At 47.7% G+C, this 12,381-nt stretch overlaps 1 protein-coding gene across 17 annotated transcripts in view; it reads left to right on the forward strand.

Moving 5' to 3' along the window:
- Positions 1-12,381, forward strand: part of LOC135264872 (ankyrin-1-like) — a 126,946-nt gene that overhangs the window by 79,419 nt on the left and 35,146 nt on the right. For 9 of the 17 annotated variants that reach the window (XM_064353822.1, XM_064353826.1, XM_064353830.1 and 6 more), the window contains 19 exons: positions 325-423; positions 635-820; positions 1,167-1,265; positions 1,520-1,618; positions 2,212-2,310; positions 2,740-2,937; positions 3,455-3,553; positions 4,112-4,210; positions 4,481-4,579; positions 4,670-4,867; positions 5,307-5,405; positions 5,905-6,003; positions 6,308-6,505; positions 6,836-6,934; positions 8,103-8,201; positions 8,509-8,607; positions 8,839-8,931; positions 9,225-9,300; positions 9,804-9,824. In XM_064353822.1, coding sequence (XP_064209892.1) covers positions 325-423; positions 635-820; positions 1,167-1,265; positions 1,520-1,618; positions 2,212-2,310; positions 2,740-2,937; positions 3,455-3,553; positions 4,112-4,210; positions 4,481-4,579; positions 4,670-4,867; positions 5,307-5,405; positions 5,905-6,003; positions 6,308-6,505; positions 6,836-6,934; positions 8,103-8,201; positions 8,509-8,607; positions 8,839-8,931; positions 9,225-9,300; positions 9,804-9,824 — 2,158 coding nt within the window. The remainder of the gene's footprint in view (positions 1-324; positions 424-634; positions 821-1,166; positions 1,266-1,519; positions 1,619-2,211; positions 2,311-2,739; positions 2,938-3,454; positions 3,554-4,111; positions 4,211-4,480; positions 4,580-4,669; positions 4,868-5,306; positions 5,406-5,904; positions 6,004-6,307; positions 6,506-6,835; positions 6,935-8,102; positions 8,202-8,508; positions 8,608-8,838; positions 8,932-9,224; positions 9,301-9,803; positions 9,825-12,381) is intronic. The other 8 variants (XM_064353820.1, XM_064353825.1, XM_064353828.1 and 5 more) reach the window with 3 other exon arrangements.

Genomic DNA, 12,381 nt, shown 5'->3' on the forward strand with positions numbered 1-12,381 from the left:
TCTGTTGACTCCCAAATACTCCCCAGCTAAGAGGATTATCTGCCTGTGGGTAGTTCTGAACAATATTGATGTAAATGCTGATATGGATTGCTTTATAACTTTATAACAAGCCAGGGCAATCCTCGTCGGTGATGGAGAGCTAAGAGGGTGTATGTTTATTTTTTCAGATAAAGTTTTATGTGTAGGCAATTTCATGGAACCTATTTAATATCTTTCTGCCTGCCTCTCTGTGTGTCCATTTCTCTTTGTGTGTGTGTGTGTGTGTGTGTGTGTGTGTGTGTGTGTGTGTGTGTGTGTGTGTGTGTGTCCATCTGCCCTTTACAGAAGGGCTTCACTCCTCTCTACATGGCCGCACAAGAGAATCACCTGGAGGTGGTTAAGTTCCTGCTGGAGAATGGAGCCAATCAGAGCATTCCAACAGAGGTGAGTGACAGCACAGCGCTCCAATCAGCTTCCCTGAGCGTCATTCTCACTTTGTCTGATGGTGTCTTGATTCAAGAAGTTGAATCGGGTGATTATTCCTCATACCCGATCTTCCTCCCTCTCCTCCTTTGTTCTTCTCCTCTCTTCCTTTTTCTTCTTCCATTTTCTCTCTCTCTCTTTTTTCTCTGCCTCCCTCTTTACCTCCCTGCAGGATGGTTTCAGCCCCCTGGCCGTGGCCCTGCAGCAGGGCCATGAGAACGTGGTGGCGCTGCTCATAAACTACGGCACCAAAGGGAAGGTGCGGCTGCCCGCCCTCCACATCGCGGCGCGTAATGATGACACGCGCACCGCCGCCGTCCTGCTGCAGAACGACCCCAACCCAGACGTCCTGAGCAAGGTGGGTAGGAGGGGACAAACAGGGAGGCGCATGTCACTGTTTCGATACACCACATCTGGCTCAAATACCTTCTGTATTTTAAATAGCTTTAACACTTCAGGTGTTAGCCAGTTTTGAAAATACATCGATGAACATGGTACTAACTAACATGTGTGATCGTATGAAGAATTTTGTTGTGAATGTTGGTAAATGTTTTCAAGCATTTCCTTTAATTTAGTAAAAAATTTTTAAAAACAACACTGGTGGAAGAGAAATGGGAAATGAAAGTTAATGAGGATAGGCAGTGATGATGCAGGAGCGGTTTGGCATTTTGGGTGAAACTGGTGTGTTCGTTTCTCTCCTGCAGACGGGGTTCACCCCCCTCCACATCGCTGCGCATTATGAGAACCTGAACGTGGCTCAGCTACTGCTCAACAGGGGCGCCAACGTCAACTTCACCCCCAAGGTCTGTACCCCAATACTCAAACCTGGGCTTGTGTTAAAAAAGCATTATCTAAACTCACACACCAGTGCCAATGTAGTTGTATCAATGAAATATGGAAATGTATTAAAGATTAATTCGTTAATCCGTGTGTGTATGTGTGTACATGTGCACTCATGCATTTGTATGGATGTTTCTATGTGTTTACACATGTGGGTGCATGCATGTGCTTGTGTGTCTGTGTGACTGTGCATGTGTGTGTGTTTCTCTCTTTGCAGAATGGCATCACGCCCTTACACATAGCGTCGCGGAGGGGCAACGTGATCATGGTACGGCTGCTGCTGGACAGAGGGGCACAGATAGACGCCAAAACTAAGGTACCCCCGAACCCCATCACTCCATCACCCCAACATGCTGACCCTACTACCTGCACAATGCTGCAGAACTAATGAACTGATACATGTGCAAGGACAAACACAGAGTTCAGACCCAGTGGTACATCGATACAGTGACAGCTCAGTGAGCTATTTGAATGCCCACTCCCTGGAGCTATTTAAATACACCGCAATGACTGAGGTGGGAGTCAGTTCCATTTCAATGCAGTCCATTTCAGGGAACAAGGTGAAATTTAATTAATGAACTGAAGCACAATCCTTGTGGAACATTTGGGCCATTTTTTTAAAATCCCATAATTGAATCTCAGTTCATTTCCTGATTTGACTCAATTTGGAAGGAGCTGATCTCAGACCAGATGACCGTGTTATGTAAGATTCTCTCTCTCTTTCTCTCTTTCTCTCTCTCCCTCCCTCTCTCCCTCCCTTCCTCTCTCTCTCCTCCTCCTTCTCTGCCACCTCCCTTGCCTCTCTCTCTCTCCTCCCTCCTCCTCTGTCTCTCCCTCCCTCTCTCTCTCTGCCTCCCTCCCTCCCTCTGTCTCTCACTCCCTCCCTCCCTCTCTCTCTTCTGTGCACAGGACGAGCTCACGCCCTTGCATTGTGCTGCCAGAAACGGACACGTGCGCATCATCGAGATCCTGCTGGACCACGGTGCCCCCATCCAGGCCAAAACCAAAGTGAGCCCGGGAGGGGGCTTGTCCTCATTAGTGCAACACATGCCCTGCGTTTCAACTTTCGTAGCGTGTAGAATTTAGCACCAACACAACGTGTGGCTTGTTCTAGTTTATGCTCAATTTTTTTTTTGCATCAGTTGATAAGCAGATTCTCATGCCGCTTCTGGTTTCATACCTCGTTTGGTTTCCCGGTCAGATTGTATCAAGTCTGTATCTCTAAAGCTGTACTGAATCTCTCCCGCTCTCTTTCCCAAATACTAATTCAAATTCAAAATGCTTTATCAACACGAAGCATCTGCAAATATCGCCAGTGTTCATCTGAACATTGACACGGATGACAAGTCAATAAATGCTATTTATAGCAGTGACAATAACAACGATGATAAGGAACTGACATCATTTTTAACGTGTTAATGTTTTAATCTCCGTCAGAACGGCCTGTCTCCGATCCACATGGCCGCGCAGGGGGATCACCTGGACTGCGTTCGGCAGCTCCTGCAGTACAACGCTGAGATCGATGACATCACGCTGGACCACCTGACCCCGCTGCACGTGGCGGCGCACTGCGGCCACCACCGCATGGCCAAAGTGCTGCTGGACAAGGGGGCGAAGCCCAACGCCCGAGCGCTGGTGAGCCCCTCCGTCCCGCCATCGTTTCTCAAAAACAGCGCCCCAAAACAGAGGCAGAAAATCCAGGTTCAGAAAGCAAAAGTCCACGCCAGTATTTTTGGCCGATCACCTGGATTTTCTTGTTACCACAATCTTTCAACCAGGAGGTAGAACTAATTGGTGAAATCTGCTGGCTGTGTTCCTGGGTGGAACTCAGTGCTCTTTGCTGCCCCCTACTGGGTGCAGGATGTAACAGTGCATTATGGAACTGAACAGTCGCATTATGTCACAGAGGTCAGTGGACAAAATTCCATAAGTGTGAGGATGGAACTAATTCCGGTCTGACAGGAATCAGATTCTTTAGTTTCACCCGAGCTTCACTCTCACAAGGAACAAAATCACGGGAGGTGCAAAACTAAATTCATATATGAGTAAACTCTCGTTTGTCACATGAAGTTGGTGCACAGATGCTTCTCCGTGTATTCTGCTTGTTTCCCTCCCCCTTCCCCACGCTAACGCTATCGCTCCGTGTGCGCAGAACGGGTTCACACCGCTGCACATCGCCTGTAAGAAGAACCACGGCCGTGTGATGGACCTGCTGCTCAAGCACCTGGCGTCCCTGGAGGCGGTGACCGAGGTGAGCCCGGGCCCCGGGCAGCTGGGGGGGCGGGGGCGGGGGCGGGGGCGGGGGTTAGGGAGGAAAACAGAGGCCCACCAGGGGGAGCCAGAGAGCTCGTACAGCTCAGGTCCATCTCAGTGCTGCTGGCCCGTGTCATCTGTGAGAATCCCCAAGAGCATTTTCGGGAATTACAAATAGGGCATAAAGTGGTGTTCTACAAGAAGACAGGAAGTTTGCATGCAACAATGATAGTTACAGTTAATGTTAATTAATGTTAATTATATTAACACAGATTGTGTGATAACTGTAAACTATATAATGGTGAAAAGGTACCTCAGGAACAATCTAATTGATCTTGTATCTGGTTGAATATATCAAGTATTTTCCTGCACTGGTAAAACATTAAAATGTCGGATATGTTTTTTTGTGTTTCATTACTGCACTGATAGTGTCTGACATTGCATGTTTGTGTCTGTCTGTCTGTCTGTGCGTGCATGCATGTGTGTGTGTCCGTGTGTGTGTGTGTGTGCATGTGTGTGTGTCCGTTTGTGTGTGTGTGTGTGTCTGACTCCACAGTCTGGTCTTACTCCACTTCATGTGGCTTCCTTCATGGGACACCTCAATATAGTGAAGATCCTTCTCCAGAAGGGGGCGTCGCCCAATGCTTCCAATGTGGTGAGCTCCTCAATCCAACACAAATACACACACATGTACACACACACGCATGTTCGCACACACACCCATACACACACACACGCATGCATGTTCACACATGCACACACACAGACACGCGCACCCACACTGCTATTACACTGTTTTTAATGACACAACCATATCCATTCAGCCTCATGCAATAGCTATACTGCGCTATAATGGTTCAATGCGTTCAGTTGACCTAAACTGCCAGTGTACTCTAATATTGTCTGATGATATTCTGTCACACAGAAAGTGGAAACCCCGTTGCATATGGCGTCGCGGGCAGGCCACTGTGAGGTGGCGGAGTTCCTCCTGCAGAACACGGCGCCGGTGGACGCCAAAGCAAAGGTACCGTCTGCACATGCTCAGCTTTGAGATACTGATTGGTTGTTTGATTGATTGGTTGGTTGATTGATTGGTCGATTCCCCTCCCCCCAGGATGACCAGACCCCCCTGCACTGCGCTTCCCGCATGGGCCACAAGGAGCTGGTGAAGCTGCTGCTGGAGCACAAGGCCAACCCCAACTCCACCACCACGGCCGGCCACACCCCCCTGCACATCGCCGCCCGGGAGGGCCACGCCTCCACCATCCGCATCCTGCTGGACGGGGAGGCCCAGCAGACCAAAATGACCAAGGTGCGCTCCTGTCCCCCCCCCGCCCTATCCAAACCACATGAAATGCTTCTGGGGAAAGAAACGTCTTCCCTGTGATCACATGATGTGTTTTTGTCAATCACATGGTAGCTCAAAGGCCTCGCTCCTGATTGGCTGTCAATACCATCAATACCCACTAGATAACAGTGGTGATGTTTTTCACCCGGAAGATAAAAATACACCACATGGACCGTTATTGCATTAAATAATTATTGTTGTGGTATATAGCTCATGCCTACTTCCACTACTTACTGTCTGCTAGCACTTTTTATTTTGACATAATTGACACAATTCTCACAATGAATGGGTGTTGGGCAGGATAGGACAGGGAAAGTTTGGGGGCCCCTGTGTGCAGGTGAAAGCTGGGGTTCTCTCTGATCTCTCTCGGGGCTCCTCTGTACCCCCGTGTCTCTCTGCGCAGAAAGGATTCACTCCCCTCCACGTGGCCTCCAAATACGGCAAGGTGGACGTGGCAGAGCTGCTCCTGGAGAGAGGAGCCAACCCAAACGCCGCCGGAAAGGTAGGGCCAGGAGGCGCGGAGGAGAAAACACAGACAGGGAGTTAGACTGGGAGAGAGGAAGGAGTCAGGAATGGGGGGCATGGGTAAAAGCAAGAGATAGGTGTCAAATGAGTCTGAGAGGTAAAGGTGAGAGCGGGAGGATTCAGGAGTGGGAGGGGTAAAAGTGAGAGAAGGAGGAGTCAAAAGAGTGCAAGTGGTAAATAAAAAGAGGGCGGGAGTTAACAAAAGTAAGAGGGAAGATTCAGAAATGGAGAGGGAGGAGATAAAATCAAAGAGAGGGAGAAATGAAAAACTTTGGGAGGGGTAAAAATAAACATAGGAAATTAAAAAAGGAGGAAGGAAGGCATGAAAGTGTGTTATGACGCAGGAAAAAGGGAATGTGGAGAGGGAGAGGTGAAAGGTTGGAGGGGTTTAGCGGTATAGAAGGGTGTACGATAGCAGAGGTGATGGTACTCAGAGGAGGAGTAAAACGGTGTTTGTGTGTCTCTGTCGTCCTCAGAATGGGCTGACCCCTCTGCATGTGGCCGTCCACCACAACAACCTGGACGTGGTCAAACTTCTGGTCAGCAAAGGGGGGTCCCCACACAGTGCGGCCCGAGTAAGAGCCCCGAAAACACACGCATACGCACATACACATACACATACACACTCGCGCACACACACACACACGCCATTCACAATTTGTATGTTGTACACTTGTCCATCCCTCACACTTTCTGTTTTTTTTATTTTGTTTTTACAGAAAACTATCACATTGTTACAGAGTAGCAGAAAAATGAAAAAAAAAAAAAAAAACAGGCCTGAACCCCCAAATAGCAAGCACGTGCTCCACTGGCACGCTCCACCTGTTGTAAACTCGGGACTCTCCTGTACACCCTTTGTCCTCCTCTGTCCTCTCTCAGAACGGCTACACCCCCCTGCACATCGCGTCCAAGCAGAACCAGGTGGAGGTGGCCAGCACCCTGCTCCAGTACGGGGCGTCGGCCAACGCAGAGTCCCTGCAGGGGGTCACGCCCCTGCACCTGGCCTCCCAGGAGGGCCGCCCCGACATGGTCTCCCTGCTCATCTCCAAACAGGCCAACGTCAACCTGGGCAACAAGGTGAGCGGCTGGGTCAACGAGGGCATTTACTGCAGTCCTGCTCTTTGGAACTCTGGGATATTGGAGGTTGTGAGCATACAATGAGGGCTGTAAAGTATTATGTACTGCAAACATTGAATAAGGATATTACCAGCTCTCTGGCTGTCTCGGATGTTGGAGGAATTAAGTACAACGGATTTCTTCGGGGAACACTAGAGTGCAGGGTCAGTAGCAAAGAACACTGGGACACTGGAGGTGTGAAATGCGGTTGGTTGTACATACTGTCCTGCAACTGTGGTGCAGTTTGAGTGTAGTGTCCCCTGACCCTCCCCCTCCCCCTCTCCCTCTCAGAGTGGACTTACCCCTCTGCACCTGGTGGCTCAGGAGGGTCATGTGAGCATCGCGGACATCCTGGTGAAGCAGGGCGCCTCAGTCTACGCCGCGACGCGGGTAAGGGGTTTACTGTCAGAGTGGCCTTAATGCTCAGAGAGCTGTCAGTGCATGGAACTGCTTGCCAGGTCCTTTAGTGAAGGCTGGGGCCCTTAAGGTGTTCAAGTCAAGGCCTGACGCAGTGCTGGATGCTCTCTAGATTGTAGGTAAATGATGTATTCAATAGCCTGTTCAGCATTGTAAATTATTATGTTCTTATGTTTTTGGTTTGATCTATAGTTTTAAAATAATGCCTAGGCCTCACTATTGTAGGACAACGATAGATGGATGATGGTCTTTAAATTCACCATTTCATGGGAAACAAGTCATGCTGAACCATGACATTAACAAATGTCATGTTAAATTCTGTGTGCCCAAAATAAATGATTTCAGAATCAGGGAATCATTATACCTCAGTTATTATTTGTTCGAGGGTCAGCTCAGGTAACGAGAAACCATCTTGGTTTTCTTGCCTTAAACGGACTCTGGTAAACCTAGAAGTTCCTACTCTGGGACTCCAGTGAATCTAAGCCTTGACATTTAATTTCCTCTTAAAGAGGACCCCCCCCCCTCCCCCCCCGTCTATGGCACAGCGCAGGGTTGCATTACCGACTCAATCGATGGGCTGGGAACAGCAGGCGAGCCCGAGCTGTGATAACAGGCTCCCGCGGCCTGTGACAGCCTCTCCCCCCCGCCCCCCCCCTGGGAGCTCCGGGGAGTGGAGCGGCTTGCCGCGGGCCATTTGTGTTCACGGCGGGTTCGGATCGAGCGGCTCCCTACCGCTTCATCGCTGTCCCTCAGCGCGGAGCGCTCTGGGGTTCGGAAAGTCTGCTGGCGGGTGCCGCGGGCCTCCGAGATTCAGCGCGTCGAACCTTCCAGGGTTTACAGACGAGACGGACCCGTGCGGCCAGCTCGTGACCTGTTGTTATAGAAACAGTGGTGACATTTGTTGACCGTTGTTTTGATGTGGACTGTAGCCTTTACTGAGTAACATCATAAGGTTTTTGATACAATAAAAATTCCTTTAGAAACTCCTACCAGTCCCACAATCCACTGAACTGCCTATCCTACATAATGTACATCTGTAAATCACCATGATTTATATTGTATATAGCTGGGTATAGACTCTAAGATCTCATGTGAAATCCTACCATACCCAAGATTGTCTATGCTGCTTTCCTTTTCCCAGATGGGCTACACTCCGCTTCATGTGGCATGTCACTATGGCAACATCAAAATGGTGAAGTTTCTCCTGCAGCAGCAAGCCAATGTCAACAGCAAGACTAGGGTGAGAAACGCAAACAATTTCTCAACTTTTCGGACATGCTACAGACTTTGCAGTCTTTGGTACTTCAAGAGAAAAGTTCAGGATAGTCAGTTCAGGATATGAAAAAATACTTGTAGTGTTCTTGGTGGCTTTTTTGAATGAATTTGTTTGTTTGTTTGTTTCCTTTCCCTGTTAGTGTACTAACCTTATCCATTATGAACCAAAAGGCAAAACTGATCCTAGGTCAGAACACTGTGAGATGCTTTATGAATAAAGGCTTTGTTGCATGTCTCCTCACTCGGTGCATTGTGGGAAATGTCTCTGGCAGGTGGGGTACACGCCCCTACACCAGGCGGCTCAGCAGGGTCACACGGACATCGTCACCCTGCTGCTGAAACATGGAGCCCAGCCTAACGAGCTCACCACCGTGAGTGCACTTCCTCTCCTCCTCTTCCTCTCTTCTGTCCTCCCTGCATTATCCACCCCTCTGCTGCTCTTTTCTTCCACCTGCAAGCCTATGAAGCTCCTCCTCACTTCAATTAATCCTTCAAGTAATTTTGCTGTGAAAACACTAAACACTAAGCAGTCATGAGGGAATGTAAACGTTTCTTCCTCTGTCTTCCTTAACCCTTTTTTCTTCTTTCTTCATCTTTCTCAGAACGGAACCTCTGCCCTGGCCATCGCTAAGCGGTTGGGGTACATCTCCGTCATCGATGTGCTGAAGCTGGTTACCGAGGAGACCGTGTCCGTGGTAAGAGCGATTTCACAGTTTGTGTAGGAGACATGATAGTTGTATAAGGTCGCTTGATGTGGCACTTCAGTTCAGTGCAACTGAAGTCAGACAAGGGTCTTGGTTAATTACAGCACATATTGATCTATCATGGAATTTTGTTGGATTTACTTGTTATGTTCAGTGAAACGTTTCCCCTAACTTCATTTATGCTTTCTCTCTCCTCCCCTGTCTCTGTTACCTGTTACTCTCTCACTCTCTGCCTGTCTGCCTGCTCTCTCTCTCTCTCTCTCTCTCTCTCTGTTTTTTTCCAGCAGACTACTACAGAGAAGCACCGCATGAGCTTCCCTGAGACGGTGGACGAGATCCTGGACGTGTCGGAGGATGAAGGTAGGGACACGTGCTGCACGTCACGCATGACCCATGCCTGCTCTCCATATGATAAACCGGGGGGGCCTCAGAACACATACGTACTGCACGGTACCCGTTTCCTGTTTAACACAGTCACACTTTTAACAGGAACGGGACACCCCCTGTGACGGAGAACACTTTCAGCTTTAGGCAGACTAATCTCATACAACAGTAGCAGCAGAAAAAATATCTGAACACTGGACTCTAAACCCATCGTACATCTCCGTAGTCAATTCATGGTTTTAGAGATACACAATTTATTAAATTATCACTGTACTATTTGATTGTTGCTGTTTTCGGGCAGTGTTCCCTGGACTTTTATGAATGAATGGGAGCTGGAAGCTTTTGTTTCATTCATCTGTTTATTACACATTTATGAGGTCTCGTTAAATCTTGTGGACACGAGGGACTCGCTGATTGTTGAGTGAGCGAAGCTCTCGGCGTGGCTCCTCCTAAAACGATGACTCTTCTGCTTCTTTTAGGACTCGCACAGCTAACGCTAGGTATGAGCATCCCCTTCAGTCCTCTTTGTGCGGTCATAGGTGGTCAGTGAACGTGTGACTCCATTTCAAGCGATCTTCCTCTCTTTCTTTATTCCTCTCTCTCTTCTTTGAGCTTGTCGTGTGAGCTTGTGAACTCTTTCTTCTCTCACTTCGTACCTGAACGCTCATAAAATGGTGGTGTTGTTGTTGTTGTTGTTGTTTTTTTCTGGTTCATTGGCATGCGGTCATGACTCCATGCGTGCAGTGCTAACCTCTCTGTAACTCTCCAGTAACCTTTGACCTCACTCACTCACTCATTCACTCACTCACTCACTCACTCACCCGCCAGGGCTGTCTTTTCCCCACTTTCCTTATACTTTCAATACCTGCTGATCTCAGGTCAGTAGTTTGGCATTTTGCGTGATGCGTTCCCTTGCCAGTCTCTGATCTGGGATCTGCGCAGATTGTCGATGATGAGCGAATTGTACAGCTGTATGAGTTCTGTGCGCCGAGCACAGACACGGCCATGTATGGTGATACTACAGGAGACTTCAATTTAAGCAACACCTTAAGGGGCCTGGACTATGTTTCTCTGGACTGAACCAATGCAGTACGTAGTGGAGGGGGGGTTACATTATTCAGCTGCACCCTAACAATCTGATTGGTCAAAGTGAATTTATTGTTTCCCATTGCCCTTTCCACCTTGGTCCTGGTACGAGATCTACCCTGTTATCGTTATAAGAGCATCTGATAAAGTAATATAAATGTAGGCTACAAAATGAAAATGTAAATCTGTAAAAAAAGATCATGGTTGGGCTTCATTTACATTCCCTTCAATAATTTAATGATAATTTATTGACAAAACCTTCGAGAGCATTATGTACATTTTTATTAATTCACAAATTTAATTCAGATTAATTTTCTGAACTTGCTGAATTAAAATGGAAAGTGTACACTGAAACTCTTAAGTGTCTGTTTGACTGACTCACTTTTTGGAGTAAAGGAAGGAGTTTGAACGTTAGCATCTCACATAACTGCCTCTCTCCTCTTATCCTGCCATCACACTTAATCTCTGTGCATCTTAATGTACCTCAGAGACTGGTAACTTGATTTCCCCGTGATCATTAGAGTCCACTTTGCAAGGCATTCTGGGCCAGGGCTGCACACAGCCAATCACAGCACTGTTACCAAGGGAGGGAGGCAGATTTTCCCCATCTCATTGGTCCCAGGCTTGGTAGGGAAACCTTAAACTGAAATGCATTCATCAAACCAAAGTGAGGCTGTACTACTCAGTACTCGTTGAATAGAACAAGTAATGAATTAATGAGGTGTTTGTTTATCAGCAGAGGGCTCAGTATTCTCTTGCCACCGTCTTCTGTGATGTGAGTTTAATTCCATTCCGTGATGGGTACCTCCAGTCCTGGAGAGCCAGTACAGGTTTTTGCTGCCACCTGTTACCCTGGCTCAATCAGCTAATTAGTCATGAACACCAACACTGATTCTCTGCCAGATTAGACCACAACAAATCTACAATACAGGCATTCAGGCACAAGAGCATTAATTAGCCGCTGTTCATATCATGGAATGTACTAAAATATCAGATCCTGTAAATGATTGGGCTAATTAATTAAATAAGAGCAGAAGTTGGTCTGAAATCCAGAAACAGATATGGCCCTCCTTGCCATTTTGATCCAGAGATTGAAAAGTAGTAAAAGTAATTCATCCAAGAATGAAAATGAGCGCTATCCATGGCAGTGATCAGAAACCTCCATTTCCTGTTTTTTCTGTTCCCAGATAGATTGACTGTCAGCTTGTCACCATTTATCTAAATTTAGATAGTGTCCCAGTTAATGTCTTCAAACCCCCCCACCCCCCCCCCAAATTGTCACACATGTATACATGGTGATGCGGGCACACATACACACGCACACACACACACGAACGCGGGCACATGCGCATATGTCTCTCATTCTCAGGCTCTTATCAAACGTTCTTGAATATATTTTGCACAAACACGTAGACATAAAGAGAGGAGAAGCTTACAGGGGTTTGGTGTTTGTTTCCGGACACCCTCTACACACTGCTGCGTGGCAGAAAATGAAGCCTTCTCTCTCAGCGACTCTGGGCCAGAGCTCAGTAATGGAATATTTCTCTTTGCACTGGTCCCTTGTCTTCTCAAGCTAGTTTAGCCTTCAGTGGGGGTAAGTGCCCAGAAGTGTTGCTTTTTTGTTGTTATTTTTTTGTTTGTTTGTCAGTCTTTGGTGTTCCAGTGGAACTTGAAACCGAACAGTGACAGGATGGTAGGAGATTTCTCTCAGGTGGGAACTTCATGCAGTTCTGAAGAGTGTGTAAGGGTGTGGCACCCATCAGTGTTGTGAATCTGTGCGTGTGTGTGCGTGCGTGCATGTGTATGTGCATGAGCCTGTGTGTGCTTGTGTGTGCGTGTGTGTGTGTGTCTCTGAGTGTGTGTGACAGAGAGATCTAGTCCCTTTACTGCCATCAGGGTGTAAATAGAAATGGAGGGAAAAGATCTTTGCCCTGGGACTTATCGGAGAACAAAAACACACATTTTTTTTAT

This window comes from Anguilla rostrata, chromosome 10 (assembly GCF_018555375.3).
Source record: "Anguilla rostrata isolate EN2019 chromosome 10, ASM1855537v3, whole genome shotgun sequence".
Lineage (NCBI taxonomy): Eukaryota > Metazoa > Chordata > Actinopteri > Anguilliformes > Anguillidae > Anguilla > Anguilla rostrata.